This window comes from Mandrillus leucophaeus, unplaced genomic scaffold (assembly GCF_000951045.1).
Source record: "Mandrillus leucophaeus isolate KB7577 unplaced genomic scaffold, Mleu.le_1.0 Scaffold1207, whole genome shotgun sequence".
Classification (NCBI taxonomy): Eukaryota; Metazoa; Chordata; class Mammalia; order Primates; family Cercopithecidae; genus Mandrillus; species Mandrillus leucophaeus.
The window spans coordinates 644,389-666,910 of record NW_012100399.1 but is presented as its reverse complement, the minus strand read 5'-3'; the positions used below and the strand labels follow the sequence as shown (position 1 = coordinate 666,910).

The following is a 22,522-nucleotide window of genomic DNA, read 5'->3' as shown; positions in this document are numbered from 1 at the left end:
CCATGGGCATCCTGTGTGTGTGGCAGGCAGGGGAGGGGCATAGTGCCTATCTAATAGGACACAGGATGTAGTCCATAACTGTGTGGCTTCTGCGCTCCTCCTGTGGCTGTTCTCCTACGACTCCATGGATTCTGGCCAACCCCTCATTCCTAGAATTTTTGCCCTGTGTGCAATTATTTACAAGCTTTGTCCTGGCAAAAGATTAAAGCGTCCTCTAGAGCTGCTGCCAACATTTCAAGAGACTGCAGTCACCATCACTTTCATCCTCATGTGTCTCCTTCATTGGTATCACTATGATTATTGCAGTAACACTTGTTATTTATTACATACCATGTATTGTGTTATGTGCTTTACCTGCATTCTCTCTCTCATTCAATCCTCATGACAACCATTTAAAGTAAAAGTTATTGTTATCCCCATTTACAAATGTGGAAATTGGAGTTCAGGCACATCATTTACTCATCCAAGGTCATGCAGTGAATAGATGATGGAGTAGGGAAGAATCCAGGGCTGATGGTGGAGCCCCAGCTTTTGGTCACTCTGTTGTCCTGCCTATTATTTTGCTCAATTAAATTGTTTAAAGCAAAGAGCTAAGTGTGTTTCATAGGCATTGTTAGAAAATTTTAGTTCCATTTGACCCCCATCTTCTCTTGGCAGAGGCAGCACCATTGTGTGTGTGTGTGTGTGTGTGTGTGTACACAAATTGTGACTTTGTTAAGATGTTTCATGTCCATCACTAAATGCCACAACCTCAGGCAAGTTCAGCAACAACGTATAGAGAGGTTTAGTTGTCCTCTTTGCTATTAAATGAAGTAAGTCAATAATGCCTATTTAGTTTCTGTGTTACTAAATAGGCCACTCTTGAATAACAATACCTCTAAAAATGCAGCCCTGTGGAATTCAGTAATGTGCTAGGTCATTTGAGAAGACATGTGTCTGAGTCTCTTCCGTCTTCCTGCTCTTCTAAAACAAAATATAATCAAGGAGATTGGAAAGATAATATTGAAATGTGATAGCCACGATCAGTAATTTAGATAACAGCTTCCTCATCCCTAGGAAGTAATTTGTACATGATGTGATCAAAACCTAATGAATAGTGATTTTTTTTTTTTTTTTTTTGCTGTATGTGTTGTTTTTTAAAACTTCAGTTCAGGCATTGGAGGCCATAGTGGCTAAGCCCTCTTTGTACCTGAGTGCTCACTCAGGAACAGAGTAGCTGAATGCCAGGGTTAGAGCTGGGGTATTCTGGCTCCTGCAGCTGGAAGGGCTAACAAGCAAGAAGGTAGACAATAAGACCTTGTTTTGAAACAATGACAAACTTATAGAAAAGTTGCAAGAATTATACAGAGAACTTCTGTATACCCTTTACCCAAATACTTCATTTTAAATATTTGCCACATTTATTTTATCACTCTCTCTACATACACACTTTCACTTTTCGGAACGATTTGAGAGTAGGATTCATACACCACGTTGTTCTTCATGGCTTTATACTGTAGTGTATAAAATAGGAATACTCTGTTATATAACCACAGTATAGTAATCAAATTCAGGAAATACAGCATTGAAACAATTTTATCTATTCTACCTTCCATATTCAAATGCTGTCAGTTATCCCAATAATGCCTTTAGTATCATGTTGCCCCTTGAGTCAATTTCATTGTCATTCCTCTTTTGCCTCCTTTAATTGGGAACAGTTCCTCAGCCTTTCTTTCTGTGTCATAAAATTGACACTTCTGAATAGTATAGGCCAACTTTTAAAAATAAAACACTTCTTATTCTGGGGTTGTCTGATGTTTCCTCATGATCAAATTCAGATTACATAGCCCTGGCTGGTATGCACCAAAGGAGATGTTGTATCTTTTTCAGCGTACTTTACCTGGAGGCACATGGTCCACCTGAGTCTCACCAATAGTTAATTTTAATCACCTGATTAAGGTGCTAATTTTTCTGCTGCAGTGTTAACATTTCCCCTGAAAAACCAATAAGCTTTGTTTTTAACCCTTTCCAGTCTTTGGGGATACAAACAAAACAAAACACAGATCATTGAGGATCCAGAAGCAAAGTCCAAATGTCAAAATATCCTGATGATAAGTCATAAAGTCATGAGACGTTATAGTGGATAGGGGCCTTAGAATTGCCAGATGTGTGTGAATGGGGTTAGTTTTAATAGACTTAATTTTTTTCGAGCAATTTTAGGTCCACAGCAAAATTGAACCAAAAGTGCATAGTCTTTATAAGCCCCCTGCTCCCATGTAGGCACAGTGCCCCTGCCATCAGCATCCCACACCAGAGTACTGCATCTCTTACGGTCGATGAACCTACGTGGACACATCATCATCCAGAGGCCTTAGTTTACATTAGAGTGTTTTACATGGCAAATGTGTTTTTCAAAAGTCAAGGTAGAGTGTGCATTTGCTACACTCAAAATATTCAGGGCTGTTACTTTGCTTATTTCTTTTATAAGAGATAGTTTTTTTACGGTATTTTGTTTTTAATTATGCCTCCTTATTCCTTTTTATAATGATTATATCTCTATAGTTTACTTCACTTTAAGGTCAGCTTTTAATATCATGTCAGCGGAGAGAGAGAAACTGAAGCAGCTGATGGAGCAGGATGCCTCCTCCTCCCCATCTGCTCAGGTCATTGGTCTGAAGAATGCCCTGTCATCTGTAAGTTACATGTCTGCATCCAGGAATGCCTGAGATGTGTCCAGGCTCATGAATGTTTTGTAATTTCTATTTCCATGGTTGTGTTGAAAATCCAGGAGAAAACCAAATTATCCGAATTATATTGTAACCTTTCATCAAATCTGTTTATACACCAAAACTTACCTATCCAATTCTTAATAGCTAGTATTTTATTAAGTGATACCTTCTTTAAGTTTGGTTTCCTCTGACTGATCTAAATTTTTTTGTTTCTCTAACATTTTTATTGTACGTTTTTGTGTGTATGTGTGCATGTCTTACAGACATTTTTCTGTTAATGCTTACAAAATCTGACAGTTTGGAGGAAATTTTATTGGCATGAGACACCACAAGTTTAGCCTTACTTTCCAAATGACAGGTGGCAGAGTGAAATTTCCAGATCATGCTCTTACCTTCTCTATTGCAAAGCACTGATCCTGTTTACTACTCTTTGAAAGACATGAGAGCTATTTTGTTTGATTGGATAGTACAAGGCATTTAGCTTCCCCACCCCGCCCCACCTGCTGTGGCTACAAAGAGATGAGTCACATGAAAGTGCCTGTCAGGCAATCACTATACCTTCATAGTAACAGGAAAATCACTGACATGGTCCCAAATGATTCTCAGCCATTCTGTCACTCATTCTCTCTTTTTTTTTCATCAGTTTCAATTAATTATTCAGAATAGTTAGGCTCCATTAAAGTGCCATGTCCTACCTCGATTTGAATAAAGTTATCTGGAATTTTTTTTTTTACCCTACATCTATTAGGAGGCTAGAGAACTTTTGAAATATCATACTGATTTGGTTTTACTCTTTTTCTGTACTTTGGTATTCCTACTTTAGAAAAAGAAAGAATGTGTGCACATATGAAATCACCATCTGAAGCAATACTGAATTTTCTATTTCAGGTCAGGTAGGGGAGATGAATTTTAGGATCTTGTAACCAGAAGCCAACACAGGCATTGAGAGAACTAGAAAATGTTGATTCATATTTTCTATTCATCGTATTGCTAAGAAAAGTGATGCTTTTGATATAATGTTAGTGATAAATCCTTTGCCAGTAGCACGTATAGTTGTTGTAGAATATGTAAGGAATATTCACTCATGGACCATTCCAAGTATGCTATCTTCAAAAGAAATTAAAAATAACATTGGCTTGCTCCATATATAAAAAGAGTCTTAATGTTGTCTTAAGGTCACAGATAGAATCACCCCCTTTTTATTGTAGCAGACAGCCATACACTGGGTGCCATTTTGGTTTGACAGAAGCAGAAGCAAAGTGTTTTTGGTTTTTTTTTCCTGAGTTTCTTATTGTTCCCATTAAGCTAGCTTTTAGTGTATTTACAAAAGGTACCTCTGATGGGCTTCCAAGGCCCCTTTCCCCGTGATCTTCCTCTCCCTGCTTCCTCCCACAGAAGCCTGGCCTCATCTTGTCAATCTGCCTGTCTGGCCACTGAGACCTATTTGGCTGTGGTATCCCAGGCCAAGGCTGTTCTCACCCTCACTAAGGAATTCATTCTCACCCATATTCATGATTTTGGAAATCTCGGATAAAACTGAATGATCCTTTCTTTCCTTTTTGGCTTGGATTCACAATTGGGTTTAAGACTTGTTTTTTGAAAATAAAACTTTTAGAACCATATAAGAGCTATCAGAATGAGTATGTCGGTGCTGTATGTACAGTGTTGCTATGTTTTCTTCTTCTGCCTGTGGCTTACAAAGGAAAGAAAAACTAATAAAATAGCACAATTTTCAGGCTGTACTAAGATTCTAGCCTCCGTACCACTGACACATTGGCCAGAATAAAGTGAGTACTCCAGAGAGATTGTTACATGTGGTTGTGTGATCTTAGCTCTTGTACAGTGCTTCTTAAGTGGTCCTCAAGGATTTTCAAATAACCCATATGTTCTGCGGGGACTGAAAAATAAAGCCAGCATCCCTGCTGGAGATCCAGGTAGAGGATTAGGCAGTGCCACATCCTTCTGTGCTTTCAGCAGGTCAGTCCTGCAGGCCCTGGTGGATGGAAAAGGCTCAGAGCTTCTTAGAAAAGAGTCAGGAACACAGACACATAGGCTGAATCTGTGTGCAAGCACCCATGGAGCTGATCCTGTGAGTGTCTGGGAAGACAGTCAGGAGAACTTATCCCCTTCCACAGACAGACCATTGGAGAACAGTTGGTCATGAAGTGCACAGGAGTATCAACGTGAAAGAAGTAGCTTCCTTTACCTTTCAGTCACTTTCCTCCTAGTTGAGAGGTTGAGATAAGGAATGGGGCCTGCCTAGGGAAATACAAAGGAGACCTGGGGTAGTCTCAGATGCGCTTTTTATCTCACATTTACCCATTCCCAGAGCCATGGTCCTTAAGCCCTTATGCAGGTAAGTGAGGTTTACTCATTTCTTTTTTGAAATAAATTGCCTTGGTCCTGAAGAATGAATAGAACAATCAATACTCATATTGGAAAAGAATAAAAATCTTTCACAAAGTCCTCCTTCCCAGCACACAGCACACTTTCTTTCTTTCTTTCTTTTTTTTTTTTTTTTTGAGACAGGGTCTCACTCTGTCACCCAGGCCGTGATCTCAGCTCACTGCAACGTCTGTGAGCCTCCCAGGTTCAAGCAATTCTCCCACCTCAGCCTCCCCAGTAGCTGGGACTGCAGGCATGCGCCACTACGCCCAGCTAATTTTTGTATGTTTTGGTAGAGATGGGGTTTCACCATGTTGGCCAGGCTGTTCTCGAACTCCCGACCTCAAGTAATCTGCCTGCCTCCACCTCCCAAAGTGCTGGGATTGCAAGTGTGAGCCACCATGCCCGGCCTCCAGCACACTTTCTAATATCTGATTCAATGGGTATGATAATTAAGTAACATTGAAATATGTCCAATCATAAGGGGTGGGGACAGCGTATTCTTCAAAGCTGATAGAAGCCTGGATTCCTTAGGAAGGGATTTGACCAAAGAGACTCCAGACCACCGGTCTTAACAGAAGCTGACAGTGTCTGTGACTTCCCTCTCTGTCACGCTTACCAACCCTCCTTCCATGTCTGGAATGAGAAAAGAGAAGGAGCATCATTTCCAGAACCTCCAGTTTGTCATCTCCCAGGCATCTCAGAACCAGTATCCTCTTGGAGAGCATTCAAGGAAAAAGTCCAGAAAGTGTGCTCTCAGACCACATCACCTGGAATTTCATCAAGCTCTTAGAGATTGCTCCTGCAGGGCCCACTGCTGTGCTTTTCTGAAACATCCCCATTTATTAACAGAGCCCCACTATTTTAACATGTTCCAGGCCCTAGCACAAAACACAGATCTTAAAGAACGCTTACGCAGAATCCATGCCGAGTCTCTGCTCCTCGACTCCCCCGCTGTTGCCAAGTCGGGTGACAATCTGGCAGAGGTGGGTAGGTTTCTCGTCTGGTAATGTCTCCTCAGCTGCCACCCGCTCCTGTGATACCATCTGTCCAGTTGCACGGCCTCCCTGCTTCCCCTCGTGGGTGCTGTTCACCTCTCTGCCCTCCTCCTCTGGGTGCTGGCCGCAGCTGGCTCATGGACTGGGGTTTCGGGCTCAAACGCTTTCTTGAGCGTATGCTGCTAATTGCATTTTTAAACTGCTCCCTACCCCTGAACTCTTCTTTCTTTTGTATTTCTTCACCCTGTTTCGCTCCTAAATGTCACTCCTTTCACTAAGTGGTACTGGAGTGGGAACTATAGAGAGGGAAACATTTTCTCTTGTTACTACTGAAGAAACCTACATTACTCTGACCTGCAGTATCTTGGTTCCCTGCCAGCCTCCTCCCCCTCTAGCCCTTTCTCTGTGGCTGTTCCCGTCTCCCTTTTCTGCAATTTTATTTTTCTTTTATAGAATGCGGCTGTACACTCTGAGGGAAAAAAATACTTCATTACAATTAAAGTGTCTCTTGGTCAGTTAAAAGTATGTTAAAAAGTTCTTTCCTCAAGACTAGGGATGTTTATCCAAAATAGTCTTTGCATGTTTAAAATGAGAAATTTCAGAAAAGTACAAGTAGGTTACTCAAAAAATAAGTAGGAAGGAGTAATGAAAATAAAAACTGTTTTTAAGCTATTTTTAATATTATATGCCTGCTTCAGATATGCTAAATTTTTATTAAGAAATGAATTAGACTGAGTACACTTAAAATAAAAAATATAAGGCAGGTAATAGACAAGAGGTATGTGTTTATATAAGTTTTTAAAAGAAGTTTGTAATGTTTAATCATAATCCTTCATCCTTCTTTTCCTGTCCTCAGAAAAAAAACAAACCCCTCACACACCTTCACTCCTTGGGAAGCCATTGTGCTGGGTGGTGAGGCGAGTTGAGGCTGAAGTCAGTCAGTATATGGACTGTAGGGCCCCGGGCACCGAACCCATTTGGAGACCATATGGTGCCATGGTGAACAGGCCCATCCGCTCTCATGAGCCTCACCCTCTCTCTGACAGAAGCTCATGGGGCTCTACTACTTCTGAGGCACATGCTAGTGGTTAAGTATGACATTCCTTTATAGAAATGCTACCCCCAAGAGGTCACTTTTCAGATATTTTAGCCCAGACCTAAACTGTCACCTGCAGCATTGAGCACCTAAACATTACTTACGGCGCCTTGACTTTAGGCCTGGGCAGGCCCTCTTTTGAATCTGCACATTTTCTAAAAGCAGGACCCAGTCATGGCCAGGATCAGCCATTACTGACCAGCTGCCACTTACTATGGTATTCTCTGGAGTTTGTGCATGTTTTCAGACAGTTATTTACCTTTTTAATAGTATTATCACAATTTACTTATTGAACAGGTAATTAAATATACAACCTTCATTTATTCTGTTATGAATTTATGCTTGGCATGTCTACTTGGAACTGTTTGTGTTTTGGAAAGGAAACCAAAATCACAAGTCTTTTAAAATACATGTTTTTAAACTATATATTTAAAATGCATATTTTAAAACTGATCTTAAAAGTAACATACCTGAAAGCTGAAATGCTGTACACTGTCCTTGAGAGGTAACAATAACATTCTTCAAACGTACACCTTCCAAAACAGCCTTCTTGAGTCTAGATGCAGTTGTCATCTGTATCTATTTCCTCTTTCAGAAATTTTCTGTTTCCCTTATTTTTATCCCTTTTATCATGGAGTGACTCAGGCTAACTTTCCCAGCAAAGGTAAAGTTATTGTTGCCTTCAGGACATAAGTAGGAAAGTAAGTGAAAATGGCCTCCCAGACTGAAAACTTGACTCCAGTTAACTTTTTTTCAGTAACTCTGTTACCTCTGATACTCTATTGGGAAATGACAGTCTCCAACAATGGGGTCAGCCCAAGGTGCTCTCTTTTTAGAACTCTCACTTTCTTTGCTCACTTTGTTACCTTTTCTTTAGCCGCATATATTACCCATCTTTGGTGTTGGGCCTGGCTAATTGAATTCTAAAATGCCCACCTTTTTAAAAATCAAATTACTCCACAACCTCCAAATTTCTGCTTTATATTCCTGAATGTGAAGATTTAATATTATCAAGTTATCAGTTCTCAGATTATTTTAGATTCCAAATGAAAGGGCAAGTGACTTTGGGAGGTAACACCATACTATATCCAATGTCCATTTAAGAGACTAAAAAAGGCCAAAACTTTTAAAGAAAAGTCTGAAAGAGAAGGGAACTTAATTCTTTTAATTGTCTGCTTGCTGTATCAGTATGCACTTGAATGCATTACCTCACAGAGTCCTAACCATGACTCTGTGAGGTGGGTGGTGGTGGTTTCATTTGAGAAACAACAGAACTAAAACTCAGAGAGGTTAAATAACTTCCTCCAGACACACAGCTTGTAACAGACAGAGCAGGGATTTAAATTCACATCTAATGAGGCCAAAGCAATTCCTTTCTCAATAGTATACACTGCTAGATAATGAAGAACAGTATGCCAAGCCAGAAAATAAAATACTCATTGAAGCTCCGGCAGTTAAAATAAGGTGATGATGGGTAAGAATGGGACGGAGTAACTCTCTTAGGCATAAACATTATTTTGTATATAAAAGAAATAAAGATTATGGTTCGAAAAGGCATCAAAAACCAATGGCAAAGAGATGGATTATTTAATAAATTAGGTTGGCACAGCTCAAAGAAGTTTATTACATTATTATTATTAATTACCATTATTTTGGAGTTGCCCAGCCTGACCTTGAACTCTTGGACTCAAGCAATCCTCCTGCCTTGGCCTCCCAAGTAGCTGGGATTATAGGCACTCACCACCCACCATGCCCTGCTCAAAGCAATTTAAAAAGAAGTTTAAATCTTCATTGCATGCTGAAATGAATCAAAAGCAAATTCAAGTTAAATATAAAAATTCAAACTGAAAAATATTAATGTAAATATCAAACTGCTAGAATAGAGATTTTCTAAATTGGAGTACAATAGAAAAAAATTGCAAAAGAAATGTTGATTAGATCTGACTCTCTTTTAGGAAAAAGTAATGTGTGTCAAAAAAAGGACAAATAATAGACTGGGAAAAATATTTTCAGTGAAATTGACAGACTGAGATAATGCTAAATCAGTGATAATGTTTTTCATATGTAACCAGTGAACAAATAATATCAAGTAACTTAAAACTTTAATAAGTAAATGGAAAAAGGCCATAATTCTCTGTCTCTCTCTCTGTCTCACACACACACACGCACACACACAGAGGTGGGGAGAGAGAGAGAGAGAGAGGGAGATAGGTATGGGTTTTCTTTTTTTTTTTTTTTTTTTTTTTTTTTTTTTTTTTTTTTTTTTTACTTATTTTGCAATATTTGTAAATTCACAGGGAAGTACGAAGAAATGCAGAGGGAGGTCCCATGAACCCTTCATCCAGCCTCTCCCTACCTTAACATCTCTACAAGCTTGTTTTTTAAAAAGGAGTAACTATTCAGCTTAATGAAAATTAAAACAGATTAGCTCAAAAGTTTTCTAAATTATGGTATGTAGTGCCTTTAATATAGAAAAAACAGAGGTTTCCTTACTTGTTGATGTGATTAGGTAATATATATTTTGCCTTAAAGGTTATTAATAATTCTACTTCCAAAACTTGATTCTAAGAAATAACATGATACAAGCAAAGATATATTTACAAACATACTAAACCATTTTTGCAAATCTGTAAACATCCCTGATTTTATTACTCTGTGACACAAATATATAATAAAATATTTATCAATTAAAGTTCATTGTCTCAAAGAATTTTGAATGGTCTGGTCAATGTTCACAATATAATGGTTAGTGAATGAAGCAAACAATATGTAGACTGTCTATCCCAGTTTTTCAAAATAAAATTTGTACACAAATATTTTAATATGAAAATACCAGCAAGTTAATAGGGGCCACATCCACTCTCACATTCATACAATGGGACTTGAAGTGATATTTAGTTGCATTTTTAAATTTTCTATTTTGAATACCTATTTTTGTTTTCAGAATGCATTTTAATTTTGAAAAAATCTATCTTGCAATGTTGTTTGGGCGAACTTTATAAAATTACATATATAGAGATATGAAAATAGCATGATTATTTCACAAGAAAAATGTGTCAAAATGCTTGTAGTGGTTGTTACAGTGTGAACTGTGAATGTTCCTTTCCCTCCCTTCTCTCTATTTAACTTAGGGGTGTTCAATCTTTTGGCTTCTCTAGGCCACATTGGAAGAAGAAGAATTGTCGTGGGCTACACATAAGATACACTAACACTAACAATAGCTGATGAGCCAGGAAAAAAAATCACAAAAAAATCTCATAATGTTTTAACAAAGTTTACAAATTTGTGTTGGGCCACATTCAAAGCCGTCCTGGGCCGTATGTGGCCCCCGGGCTATGGGTTGGACATCCTTGGTTTAACTTTTTGTAATGTAAGCAATAGATAAGCAACCAGTCATGCATTACATATGTGAAAGGAAATTATTGAATTGAACTGACTGGGTTAATATTTTAACAAATGAGGTCCTGAGTTGTTTAAGACACCAAGCTGGAGACTTGGAGCTGCAGCAGTGCTGATGAGTTTTCAGTACATACAAGAAGACACCAGAAAGTGCTAGGGGCTAGGAGTATTATTTTCAGTGTTGGTCAGCCAGGAAATCCTTCGAACCCATCAGTCTAGGAGGAGGAAGATACAGAGAGAGCAGGAATGACTAGTAATAAATTAATGAGTAGAACTAGTAAATAAATCATGAGCATCTCTTGTGACAGGAGCACACAGAAGACACAGGACAATTCTGTTGTTTGAGTGAGTGTTACAGAAGCTGTTGTTCCTTATGATGTTTTCAAACTCGATGCTTTATGCCTGGCTCTTTTGAGGAGAGAGACCTTTTCCTTGAAGTTAACAGCTATGATACTTACAGATTCTAAAGTGATCTCTTTGTTAGGGTAGAGAAGAGGCTAGGTTTTCAGAAGGCTACATGGGTATTAAAATGGGTAGGATCATTAATACTTTGGGCAGATGCCTTATTTAGGAACGGGATATATATTTCAACAGTTTGTAGATACATATTCACAAACAGAAGCAACCAATTTGTAAAGGGACCACTTGCCTTTTATTACGAAAATCTGCTATGGCCCTCCTGTCGTAGCATCCCCTCCCTATGAGACTGAGGGGTGTGTCCTGAATTCAGACAATTTCTGGGCAAGATATAATCTGCCTTTCCCCCAGATTATTCTGGATGATATGGAAGCAACTCCTTTGTTATCCCAATAAAACATGTGAGTGGTTTTACTACTACCTGTCTACTCTGATTGAAAGAAATCAAATCATCCTGTCCTGAATCTGTTCTTTTTCCTCAAGTGCCACCTCTGTGAAGCCCTCCCCAAACAAAATCTCCCTAATTAGAATCAATCTCTCCACTTTGCCAGCACTTTGTCTATTCCACAGGCCTGGTCTGATATGTGTTGGATGCATTTTCTCACCACTCATTCAGTCCACAAACGTTGTCTGGTTCATTGTTATATCCTGCCATGGCCAGCTCAGGACTTTAGTCCTCCCCAGAGGGAAAGTCCAGACCCAGTGGAGTGGAGAATAGAGGGTCATGTGAGATGAGAAAACAATGATATTCTGTTGTGTTATTTGTACAGAGGCTTATAAAGAGGACTGGGGACTTCCTTTCCTTGCAGAGTCATTGTGGGTGGAAAGAGACAGACAAAGAGAACTTATATCATTCATCCATGAATAATAAATTATCTGCTACCAGGGTGCTTCTGGACCAAAACACACTGTGTATTTGTCAAGGGACACCTTGACAAAAGCCAAAGCAGCATATTGTTCCTTCAGAGAGCATAGAGGCAGAAGAAGGCAATGTTGCTGTGAACCAGCCATGCAAGGACATGCATTCAGTGCAATGCAGAGGAGATTTTAGTATAAAAAGAAACATCCAGCAGTGGTAGCAAATAAGAGGATATGATTCAGAGAGCATTGGAATTTTTCCCTTTTTAAATGGAACAAAGAGTGACCTGGACAGTTGTTTTTTGCCTTGTGATTTGTTGCATGTGTGTGAGAAGTGATAGTGCCTGTAAGTGAGGTGCCCATATTGGGGGAGAACTTTGTGTTTTGCATGAGGCTCACTTCTCAGTGTTGGAGCTGACCTCTGCTTTGAGTTGCTTATTTGCATGGGCCTGTGACCTTGTGTATTGTGCAACTAAATTACTTATTTTCTTTCTCTTGAGAATGTTTCTAAATGTATACATTTTTGGTTTTGTTTTTCAAATAGGAAAACTCCCGAGATGAAAACCGAGCTCTAGTTCATCAGCTTTCTAATGAAAGTAGACTCTCCATCACTGACTCCCTTTCCGAGTTTTTTGATGCTCAGGAAGTTCTGTTATCTCCAAGCTCTTCAGAAAATGAGGTTTGAGCAATGTTTACAGTTAGGTGCCTCAAAAATCTCTCTTGTTGCTTTGCTGGTTAATTTGTTCAGTAAACAGTCCATAATCAGAAACACTAAACTCAGTGGCCCTTTTTAGTCATTGTATTCTGAGAGTTCTATCATAACTCATACCCAAAAATGATACTGTATGTGAGAAGAAAAAGTAAAAGTAGAGAGCATTGGATATTTTCTCATTTCTGTAACTTGATGTGTTAAATTTGTTATACTTTTTTTCTTTTTTAAACGGAGCCTTGTTCTGTTGCCCAGGCTGAAGTGCAGTGACGCAATCTCAGCTCACTGCAACCTCCGCCTCCCGGGTTCAAGTGATTCTCCAGCCTCAGCCTCCCAAGTAGCTGGGACTACAGGCATGCACCACTGCGTCTGGCTAATTTTTGTATTTTTAGTAGAGACTGGGGTTTCACCATGTTGGCCAGGCTGGTCTCAAACGCATAATCCTAACCTCAGGTGATCCGCCTGCCTCAGCCTCCGAAAGTGCTGGGATTACAGGTGTGAGCCACTGTGCTTGGCCTCTTTTTTTTTTTTTTTTTTTTTTTTTTTGAGACACAGTCTCACTCTGTTAGCCAGGCTGGAGTGCAGTGGTGTGATCTCTGCTCACTGCAACCTCTGCTTCCCAGGTTCAAGCAATTCTCGCACTTCAGCCGCCCAAGTAGCTGGGGATACAGGCGTGCACCCCATGCCCAGCCAATTTTTGTATTTTTAGTAGAGACAGGCTTCCTCATATTGTCCAGGCTGGCCTCGAACTCCTAGCCTTAAGTGATCCACCCGCCTCAGCCTCTCGAAGTGCTATATTTCTTTTCAAGTACAGGTTAATAATTTTGACTTCTACCTATTTAATAATGTAATATGTCTACTGCAGAGAAGGAAATTAGCATCCTGTATGTTTCTTAATCATGAAATTTAACCTACATTGATTTATAATATATAATAATTATATTTTTTTCATAATGTGGTTATTGTAATATTGGTTTATAGCATTATTTGTTTTAAATTGATGCATAACAATTATACTTTCCTGAATAGCAGTTATTATAGTATTATAGTTAATATTGTTTTGTGTCAGTGTGTACTAGTAATGTTACCCCTTAAATATAGACATAGTCATCTTGTTTATGTATTAATTCCCATAGAAGATACTTTTTACACAAATAGCTCAAAGACAAATTGTAACTCCTTCTACTCAAACACTAATAAATTCTAAAAATACAGTCAGAATTAATAAGAATCTTTGTAATAACAGTCTTGAGCTTGCTTGCTGTTTTTCTTGTGAGAACTAATTCAGAATGTATAAGAATTTTAAGAACAGGTATTTGTTGTGAACACCTCCTTGGCAGATTGGTATATGGACCTTTATGAAAACAGTACCTAAGAGTATTTATAGTGTGGGACTCATCATGTTTGATCATTTGGAGTAAGGGTTTTATGAAAATCTGGCTCTTGTTTATTCTAACTCTAATGAATGTTATTTCTTCTTTCCCATAGATTTCTGATGATGACTCATACGTCAGTGACATAAGTGATAATCTTTCCTTAGATAATCTCAGTAATGATTTAGATAATGAGAGACAGACCTTGGGTAAGATTTACATTATTTAATCTCTGAAATGTTTGGATTTTCATAGAATACTAATATGTTGTATAGTTAACTCTTGAACAATATGGGGGTTCAGGGGTATATGCTGATACCCCACACAGATGAAAATCCATGTATAACTTTTGACTCCCCGAAGATTTAACTACTAACACTCAATTAACACATATTTTGTGTGTTATGTGTATTTGAGACTGTACTCTTACAATAAAGTAAGCTAGAGGAAAAAAATGTTATTTAGAAAGTCATTAGGAACAGAAAAGATATTTACAGTTCATTAAGGGGATCATCATAAAGGTCATCATCCTGGTCATCTTCATGTTGAGTAGGCTGAAGAGGAGGAAGAAGAGAAGGGGTTGGTCTTGCCTTCTCAGGGGTGGCAGAGGCAGAAGAACACCTGTATACAAGTGGACTGATGCAGTTCAAATCTGTGTTGTTCAAGGGTGAACGGTGTAGAGGACCTGCTACAAGCAAAGAGCTCTAGCAAGTACTATGTAAGAAAACTAAGACATGGACCCCACCCCCTAGGATTTTATAATCTAGGAGAGGAGACAGCACCCACATGTGAAAGATGTATTAATTCAAATAAATTTGTCTGCTTGTACAAATTTTTATTTTTATAAAGTGAATGTATGCCAATTATATGAATATAAAAAACGTAACAGATACCTTTTTTTTTTTTGAGACGGAGTCTCGCTCTGTCACCCAGGCTGGAGAGTACAATGGCACGATCTTGGCTCACTGCCACCTCTGCCTCCCGGGTTAAAGCGATTCTCCTGCCTCAGCCTCCGGAGTAACTGGAGAATACAGGCACGCACCACCATACCTAGCTAATTTTTGTATTTTTTGGTGGAGATGAGGTTTTACCATGTTACTCAGGCTGGTCCCGAACTGCTGATCTCAAGTGATCTGCTTGCCTCGGCCTCCCAGACTGCTGGGATTACAGGCGTGAGTCACCGTGCCTGGCCCAGATATCCCTTTTGCAGTCTAATGTTCTCTCTGTGAACATGTTAGAATATGATTTTTTTGCCCTTAGATATCAGGGAGGTTTTATAATTTAGGAATGTGATAGGACTTATATAATAAAAGATATTATCCAAGTCGTCATTTAGCTTCAGATTCTTCAAAACAACACATTTGAAAGTAACAAATGGCTACCTCTTGGACGGACCCCTCAGGGTATCCTAAGATGACCCTTTATTACTGCTTGATCCCAAGAAGGGAAATGATGGGCAGGAAAGATATTTCATAATGCTAGTTCGAACTGTGGAATATCTGGAGTGTCTGGCTAGCCCCCTAAACAGCTCTGATTTAGGACTTCAGTAAGCAGACTGGCCTGTTTAGGAAGGTGCACTTAAAAAGAATCTGCCCACCTGGACAGTTCGCTGTGTGGGTCCTTGTAGCATCAAACACTTACCAGTGTTGGTACTCAGTTTGCCTTGGAGTCTCTAGGTTTGTCTGCACTATGCATTGGATACTCAAAGCACCACCTATTTTCATATCTACACGGAGGAGAGGGACCATGCCAGGCACCTTTTTGATATTTCAGTGTTCTTCAATTCATTGTGTATGTGTGAACTGATGAATTGTTATCTGAATGCTTAAGAGCCACCTTTTGGGGGACCGCAGTATAGGGGAAGAAAGCAGGTAGTTTTACCATGCTTTGGAAGAGTATCCTTTCGGTATCACACCTGCTAGAAGTGAGATGCTCATCATGGTTGGTGTTTTGTTTGAAATGTTTCTTGGAAGATGAACCCCTTAGTGGAAAAGTCTAAGAACCAGTGGGTTGGAAGAAGAAGGCCAAAAACACCGGAGCAAATTTGTGTGCTACTTATTTTTCTAGAAAAACAAGGAGGCAAGTTGAAAGAGAAATGAAGAAACATCACTCCCTTGGCAAACAGCACGCACACTAAAGTGGTGCTCCCACCGTAGATGAGGAGGATTGACAAATGTGGAAGCCCTCCATTTCTTTGAGTCTTCTAGAGAGGGAGCCATAGGGAGTACAGAGTTAATGGAGTGTTCAGAGGTCAAAGATAAAGAGAGGACATGGTTCAGAACCTAAGACCACAGCTATGCTGTGTTGACACCAGCCAGGAAAAGCTTAGAAGTTAGAGCTGGTTCTATCGTGCTCTACAGCCATGTTGCTAGAATGCTAACTAACATTGCCTTTTTGTGTGTGTGAAGACAGATTCTCACTCTGTCACCCAGGCTGGAGTGCAGTGGTGCGATCTCGGTTTACTGCAACCTCTGTCTCCCGGGTTCAAGCAATTCTCGTGCCTCAGCATCCCGAGTAGCTAGAATTACAGGCACACACCATCATGCCCAGTTAATTTTTTTGTATTTTAATAGAAATAGGGTTTCACCATGTTGGCCAGGCTGGTCTTGAACTCCTGGCCTCAAGTAATCCACCCGCCTCAGCCTCTGAAATTGCTGGAATTACAGGTGTGAGCCACCATGCCTGGCCTACATTGCCTTTCTTGAACAAGCACTGGGCAAAACCCAGCTTTCTTCTTTGTCAGTGTTTGAATACTAGAAATGTGTGTCCCCCAGTTCTTTACAGACATTCCCAGGGTTTGGGGGAGATTATATTTCTAAGCATCAATACTCTACTGAAAAGATTGGATACAGAAATAACCTTTACATTTCATAGCATCATTTTGCCTACGTTAGGACCAAGGTCTTGATACACTATTATTGTTTGAGTTTATAGTAAACATGAGATTTTTAGACTATTTCCTATAAATTTCTTCCCCACAATGCTGCTGGGCACATATTAGGATCTGTCTCTATGCTGGGTACTTTGGGGAAGTTAAGTGGTTAAGAATGTGGATTAAGGGACCAGACTTCCTTGGTTAGCCCCAGCTCTGCCACTCAGTGGTTGTGTGTTCTGGGACCAGATACTTACTTCCTCTATGCCTTATTTTCTTCATCTGTGAAATGGGGATAATAATACTGTTTACCACAAGTGGTAGTTACAAAGGATAAGTGGGAATAATGCATGTAAAATGCTTAGAAGACTGCCTGTCACAGAATAAAATGCCAGATACGTGTTAGCTGTTAGTAGTATTGGTGGTTATGATGGTGGTGGAATAACACTCTTTCAAAATTTAGATTAGTGTAATCAAAGAAAATTTTTTGAGACTACATGAAAAACTGTTTTCAAAAATGACTGTAGGCAAGGCACAGTGGCTCACACCTATAATCCCAACACTTTGGGAGGCTGAGGCAGGAGGATTGCTTTAGGCCAGGAGTTTGAGACCAGCCTACGCAACATAGCAAGATCCTATCTCTAAAAAAAGATACAAAAACTAGCCAGGAGTGATGTAGCATGTCTGTAGTCTAAGCTACTCAGGAGACTGACGTGGCACGATTGTTTAGGCCCAGGAGGTCAAGGTTACAGTGAGCTATGATCACACCACTGCACTTCGGCCTGAGTGAGCCTGTTGAGAAGGACCCTATCTCAATAATTAATTAATTAATTTTAAAACTACCATTTGCAGCTATTTACCTATGTTGTATTTACCCGTATTAAGCAACTAAAACAGGCTGGGCATGGTGGCTCACGCCTGTAATCCCAGGACTTTGGAGGCTGAGGTGGGTGGATCACTTGAGCTCAGGAGTTTGAGATCAGCCTTGGCAACATAGTAAAATCTCGTATCTACAAAAATACAAAAAATTAGCCAGGCATGTTGGCATGTGTCTGTGGTCCCAGCTACTTGGGAGGCTGAGGCAGGAAGATTGCTTGAGCTGGTGAGGCAGAGGTTGCAGTGAGTTGAGATTATGCCACTGTACTCCAGCCTGGGCAACAGACCAAAACCCTGTCTCAAAAAACATTTAATTTAATTTTAAAAAAGCAAAACAAATTCAAAAGCTAATTGGATGATTAGATTAACATGAAATGCACAGTGTGGCCCTGTTTTCATGTGTTTCTGTTCATCAGAGCAGCCCCTTTATTCAGTGATTGGCTTTATAATTAGTAAATGTTAAATATGTATGTTTAATAAAATATATATCAATAAAGTATGTTTATTGATATATAAATAAAAAACAAAATGCAAGAGATTTCATTTGAAAATAGGTACAATGGAGGATAGGAAATTCAGTGCATGAAACGAAGGAAAAGATTGATAGATTGACATACCTAAAATGGGTGTCATTCATCAAAATACTCCATGGAGCAAATTTAAAGGTAAATGCCAAGTGGGGATTAAATTGTAAAACAAATATAAAAACAAAAGAGTATGGTCTTAATACATAAATAGGAAGGCAGGCAATTCAGCAAAGCAAAAGTGCCCGTGAAAGCACTCCGAACCACACAGGAAATCTTTTAAATGTAAGCTAAAACAAGGAGGTTACACCGTCCACCTGACCATCTGACAGAAATTAAAAATGAAAATGACAAGCCTCAAGAGTCCTCAGGAGATGGATGCTCACATCTGCTGCTGATAAATGGGGAAGTTGGGGGCAGCCTTTTTGAAAAGCAGTCTGATTATGTGAATCAAAAGTCTTAACAACATTCAGAGTTATTGACAGAGTAATCCCACTTCTTTGTATCCTAAGAAAATAATCAAAGATACAGGCAAAAAATATTTTTACCGTCATTAAAAATGATGTTAAAAGAAAACTCTTAGGTTCCGGGGTACATGTGCAGGTTTGTTATGCAGGTAAGCTGCATATCACGGTGGTTTACTCTACAGATTATGTCATCACCAAGGTCATAAGCATAGCACCCAAATAGGTAGGTTTTTGATCCTCACCCTCTATCCACCCTCCACCCACCCTCCACATTCCAGCAGGCCCTGGTGTCTATGGTTCCCTTCTTTATTCATGTGAACCAATGTTTAACACCCCTTAACAAGTGAGAACATGCATTTGGTTTTCTCTTCCTGTGTTAGTTTGCTTAGGATAACGGCCTCCAGCTCCATCTATGTTGCTGCAAAGAATATGATCCCATTCTTTTTTATGGCTGCACAATATTCCATGGTGTATATGTACCACATTTTCTTTACCTAGTCTACTGTTGATGGACATTGAAACTGATTCCATGTCTTTGCTGTTGGGAATAGTGCTGTGATGAACATACACGTGCATGTGTCTTTATGGTAGAACAATATATGTTCCTTTGGGTATATAGTCGGTAATGGGATTGCTGAGTTGAATGGCAGTTCTGTTTTAAGTTCTTTGAGAAATCGCCAAACTGCTTTCCACAATGACTGAGCTAACTTACATTCCCACCAGTAGCGTATAAGTGTTCCCTTTTCTCTGCAACCTCACCAGCATGTTATTTTTTGACTTTTTAATAATTGCCATTCTGACTGATATGAGATGATATTTCATTGTGGTTTTGATTTGCATTTCCCTAATGATTAGTGATATTGAGCAAAAACTGATGTTTTAGAAAAATTTTAAATAATATGGAAAAATACTCTGTTAGCTGAACAAGCAGAATATAAAATATGCTTACAGTATGAACAACACAGATGGAGAAAACATGAAATGAAGATACTCTAATATATAAATGGCTGCTATTTTGGGATGGTGGAGCAATGAAATGACCATTATTTCCTGTATTACTTTCCTGTAATAAACACAATTATTTTACCAGAATTTAAAGTGATTTTTTAAAAGCTTTTCAAGTTTTTATAAACAGTAAGCAGCTATAGGCATAGAAATCCAATTTCCAGTTTTATTCTAAGTGTGTATGAGCTACGAGGAACTAGATTTTGAGGAGCAATTCAAGGTCTTCCCTGTGAATAAAGTCGATGGGTTTTAGTGTGTGTCAGTTTGAGTATTTAATTGCTCAGAATTCTTTTGCCGATTTTCATACTCTGGACAACTGAGTTTAATAGTAACATTGAGTACTTGCTAGGTAAGGTTTTTTTCGTGGATTAAAAATAATAGAATAAAATGAAAAGCTTTATAGAGACAACCAGGCCTCTTTCCTTTTCAGGGCCTGTCCTTGAAAGTGGTGGGGAAGCAAAGTCCCGGAGAAGAACGTGCCTGCCGGCACCCTGCCCGAGCAGCAGTAACATCAGCCTGTGGAACATCCTGAGGAACAACATCGGGAAGGACCTGTCCAAGGTGGCCATGCCGGTGGAACTGAACGAGCCCCTGAACACACTGCAGAGGCTCTGCGAGGAGCTGGAGTACAGCGAGCTCCTGGACAAGGCCGCGCAGATTCCCAACCCCCTGGAAAGAATGGTGAGGAGTCAGCCTTCCCTTGTCACTGTCCAGCCTCAATCCCCGAGCCACGAGGCCATTCACGGGGCCCATCAGAGAGACAGCCCCTGTTCCCTCCGGTTTCATTTTGATTGTTCTATAGACAGGTTCATTACTCAGAGCTGTCTGGCTTCCTCCGCCTGGCTGTTTCCAGTCACCTTGTCAGGATTTGGAGACAGGGTTGGGGTGCTTCTCTGTGGCACTCGGTGCCTGGGGTAGTTCTGTTCTGTGGGTTCGTGCTTCCTCTTTCTCCAGAAGCCTTCTAGCTGATTATTCCAATGTGCCCGGCTGGAAAACATGTCTTTAGGGCTGTCTGCATGTTTATTTTCACTTCCCTGGGTGGATAGAATTTAATTTCTCGAGCTGTTTTTCTCATCCAGTGTAAGTTTCCCCTGAGAATGTTTGTTTTTATTTCTGGAATTGTCCCATCGGCTCCTCGGTTTTTGGAAAATAAAGTTCACTAGAGGAGGTTTTCACATCAGAAATATTCTTTTTTTCTCTCTCCCTCTTATTTTATAGAGTACTTAAAAAAAAATCTTAGAAAAGCCCATCTTCTCTACTCGGCATCAGCTCCAGTCACAGCATGCTGGCTTTTAAAAGGGCTTCCAAGTATTTCTCATCTTTCCCCCGTCTCATGGGTAGGGAGATTGGGAATGGAGTACTCAAAGGGCAAGACTCGGGCAGATCAGCCTTCTCTATGACTGTGACTGACTTTGTTCTTGAACGTGGGTGTCTGTACCTCTTTTTGCTTCTTCATATTCAGTGCCCTTAGAGCAGTAAGGTCATTGTCTCTATGGGATGCTGGGACATCAGTGTCCCCCAAATGCAGAGTCTCTCTCCTGGGCGTTTGCCAGTTGGCTACATTGGAATTGGAGTACCCCCTCGGCTTCACAGACCTAGCCCTGCCGACACCCCCCATTGATGGAGGATGCTATTCTTTTCTACATTCTAAGCATTCTGCAGTCTTAGCGCTTATTAAATAAAACATTATTACTTCTATGATTTGAAGATTAAGGGGAAATCTTACCTGCTGTCTGAGAGGGATATCCCATCGTCATTCTGCCCAGTCTCCAGGGCCTCCCCTATCAAAGAGACTTCCTTTTTTTGAGTCAGGGTCTTTGTCGCCCAGGCTGGATTACAGTGGTGCAGTCCTACCTCACTGCAACCTGGAACTCCTAGGCCCAAGCAACCCTCCTGCCCTGGCGCCCAAAGTGCCGGGATTACAGGCATGAGTCACTGTACTTGGCCCAAAGGACTTTCTTTCTTGTTACTGATAATCAGGGTAGGAGACAAAAACAAGCTGTATTTTTTAAACTGTTCTTGGTTACTTGTCCCCAGATAATTTTTGCTGAATAAAAGGAAGGCAAAGCTTCTAGAAATAGCTTCTAAGGCAAGTGTTAAAAGTCAGCATTTGTGGGCAGCTCTTTTCTTTAAAGGAAATGATTGGCTTTGAGGGTGAAAGTTTCTTAAAGATGTTTCATCCTGTGGCAATTTAGAGACCCTTAGGATATTCAGATGATTGATTGGTGTAATTGCCCTTGAGCAGAGGTTTGAGGAGAGGCTTCTCATCCCCAGCATAACCACTAAGCAGGAGTCTTATTGCATGGGTTTTGTTTACTAACCTGCAGGTCTGCTTATGCCCCTGCCTGGACTCTCCCTCGTGCTGCCAACCCATAGGGAGAGTGCTTCCTTCTGCCTCCCCTTCGGTCTCTCTTCCCCACAGCATCATGCATGGCACTAGGTTCTTTCATCGGTTGTGTTCTATTTTACATGGTGAAGGTGACTAAGGGTTGATTCAGCATTCCATACACGGTGTGGCTGTACTGTTTCACAGGTTACCAATGTGGAGAAGCAGGGAGAGGAACACACACCCAGGTTTCAAGAACGCAGGCAGTCACAAGTAGGACTGACTTGAGTGTAGTTGATTTTTTCTTCTTTTTTTTTGAGACAGAGTCTCTCTCTGTCACCAGGCTAGAGTGCAGTGGCACAATCTCGGCTCACTGCAGCCTCTACCTCCCAGATTCAAGTAATTCTCCTACCTAAGCCTCCTGAGTAGCTGGGATGACAGGTGCGTGCCACCACATCCGGCTTGTTTTTGTATCTTTAGTAGTGATGGGTTTTTTTTTTTTTTTTTTT

At 40.1% G+C, this 22,522-nt stretch overlaps 1 protein-coding gene across 1 annotated transcript in view; it reads left to right on the top strand.

Annotated features, from left to right (window-relative positions):
• Window positions 1-22,522, top strand: part of OSBPL3 (oxysterol binding protein-like 3) — a 191,911-nt gene that overhangs the window by 128,519 nt on the left and 40,870 nt on the right. The window contains exons 11-15 of the mRNA XM_011970628.1: window positions 2,542-2,672; window positions 5,972-6,079; window positions 12,406-12,540; window positions 14,059-14,152; window positions 20,118-20,368. Coding sequence (XP_011826018.1) covers window positions 2,542-2,672; window positions 5,972-6,079; window positions 12,406-12,540; window positions 14,059-14,152; window positions 20,118-20,368 — 719 coding nt within the window. The remainder of the gene's footprint in view (window positions 1-2,541; window positions 2,673-5,971; window positions 6,080-12,405; window positions 12,541-14,058; window positions 14,153-20,117; window positions 20,369-22,522) is intronic.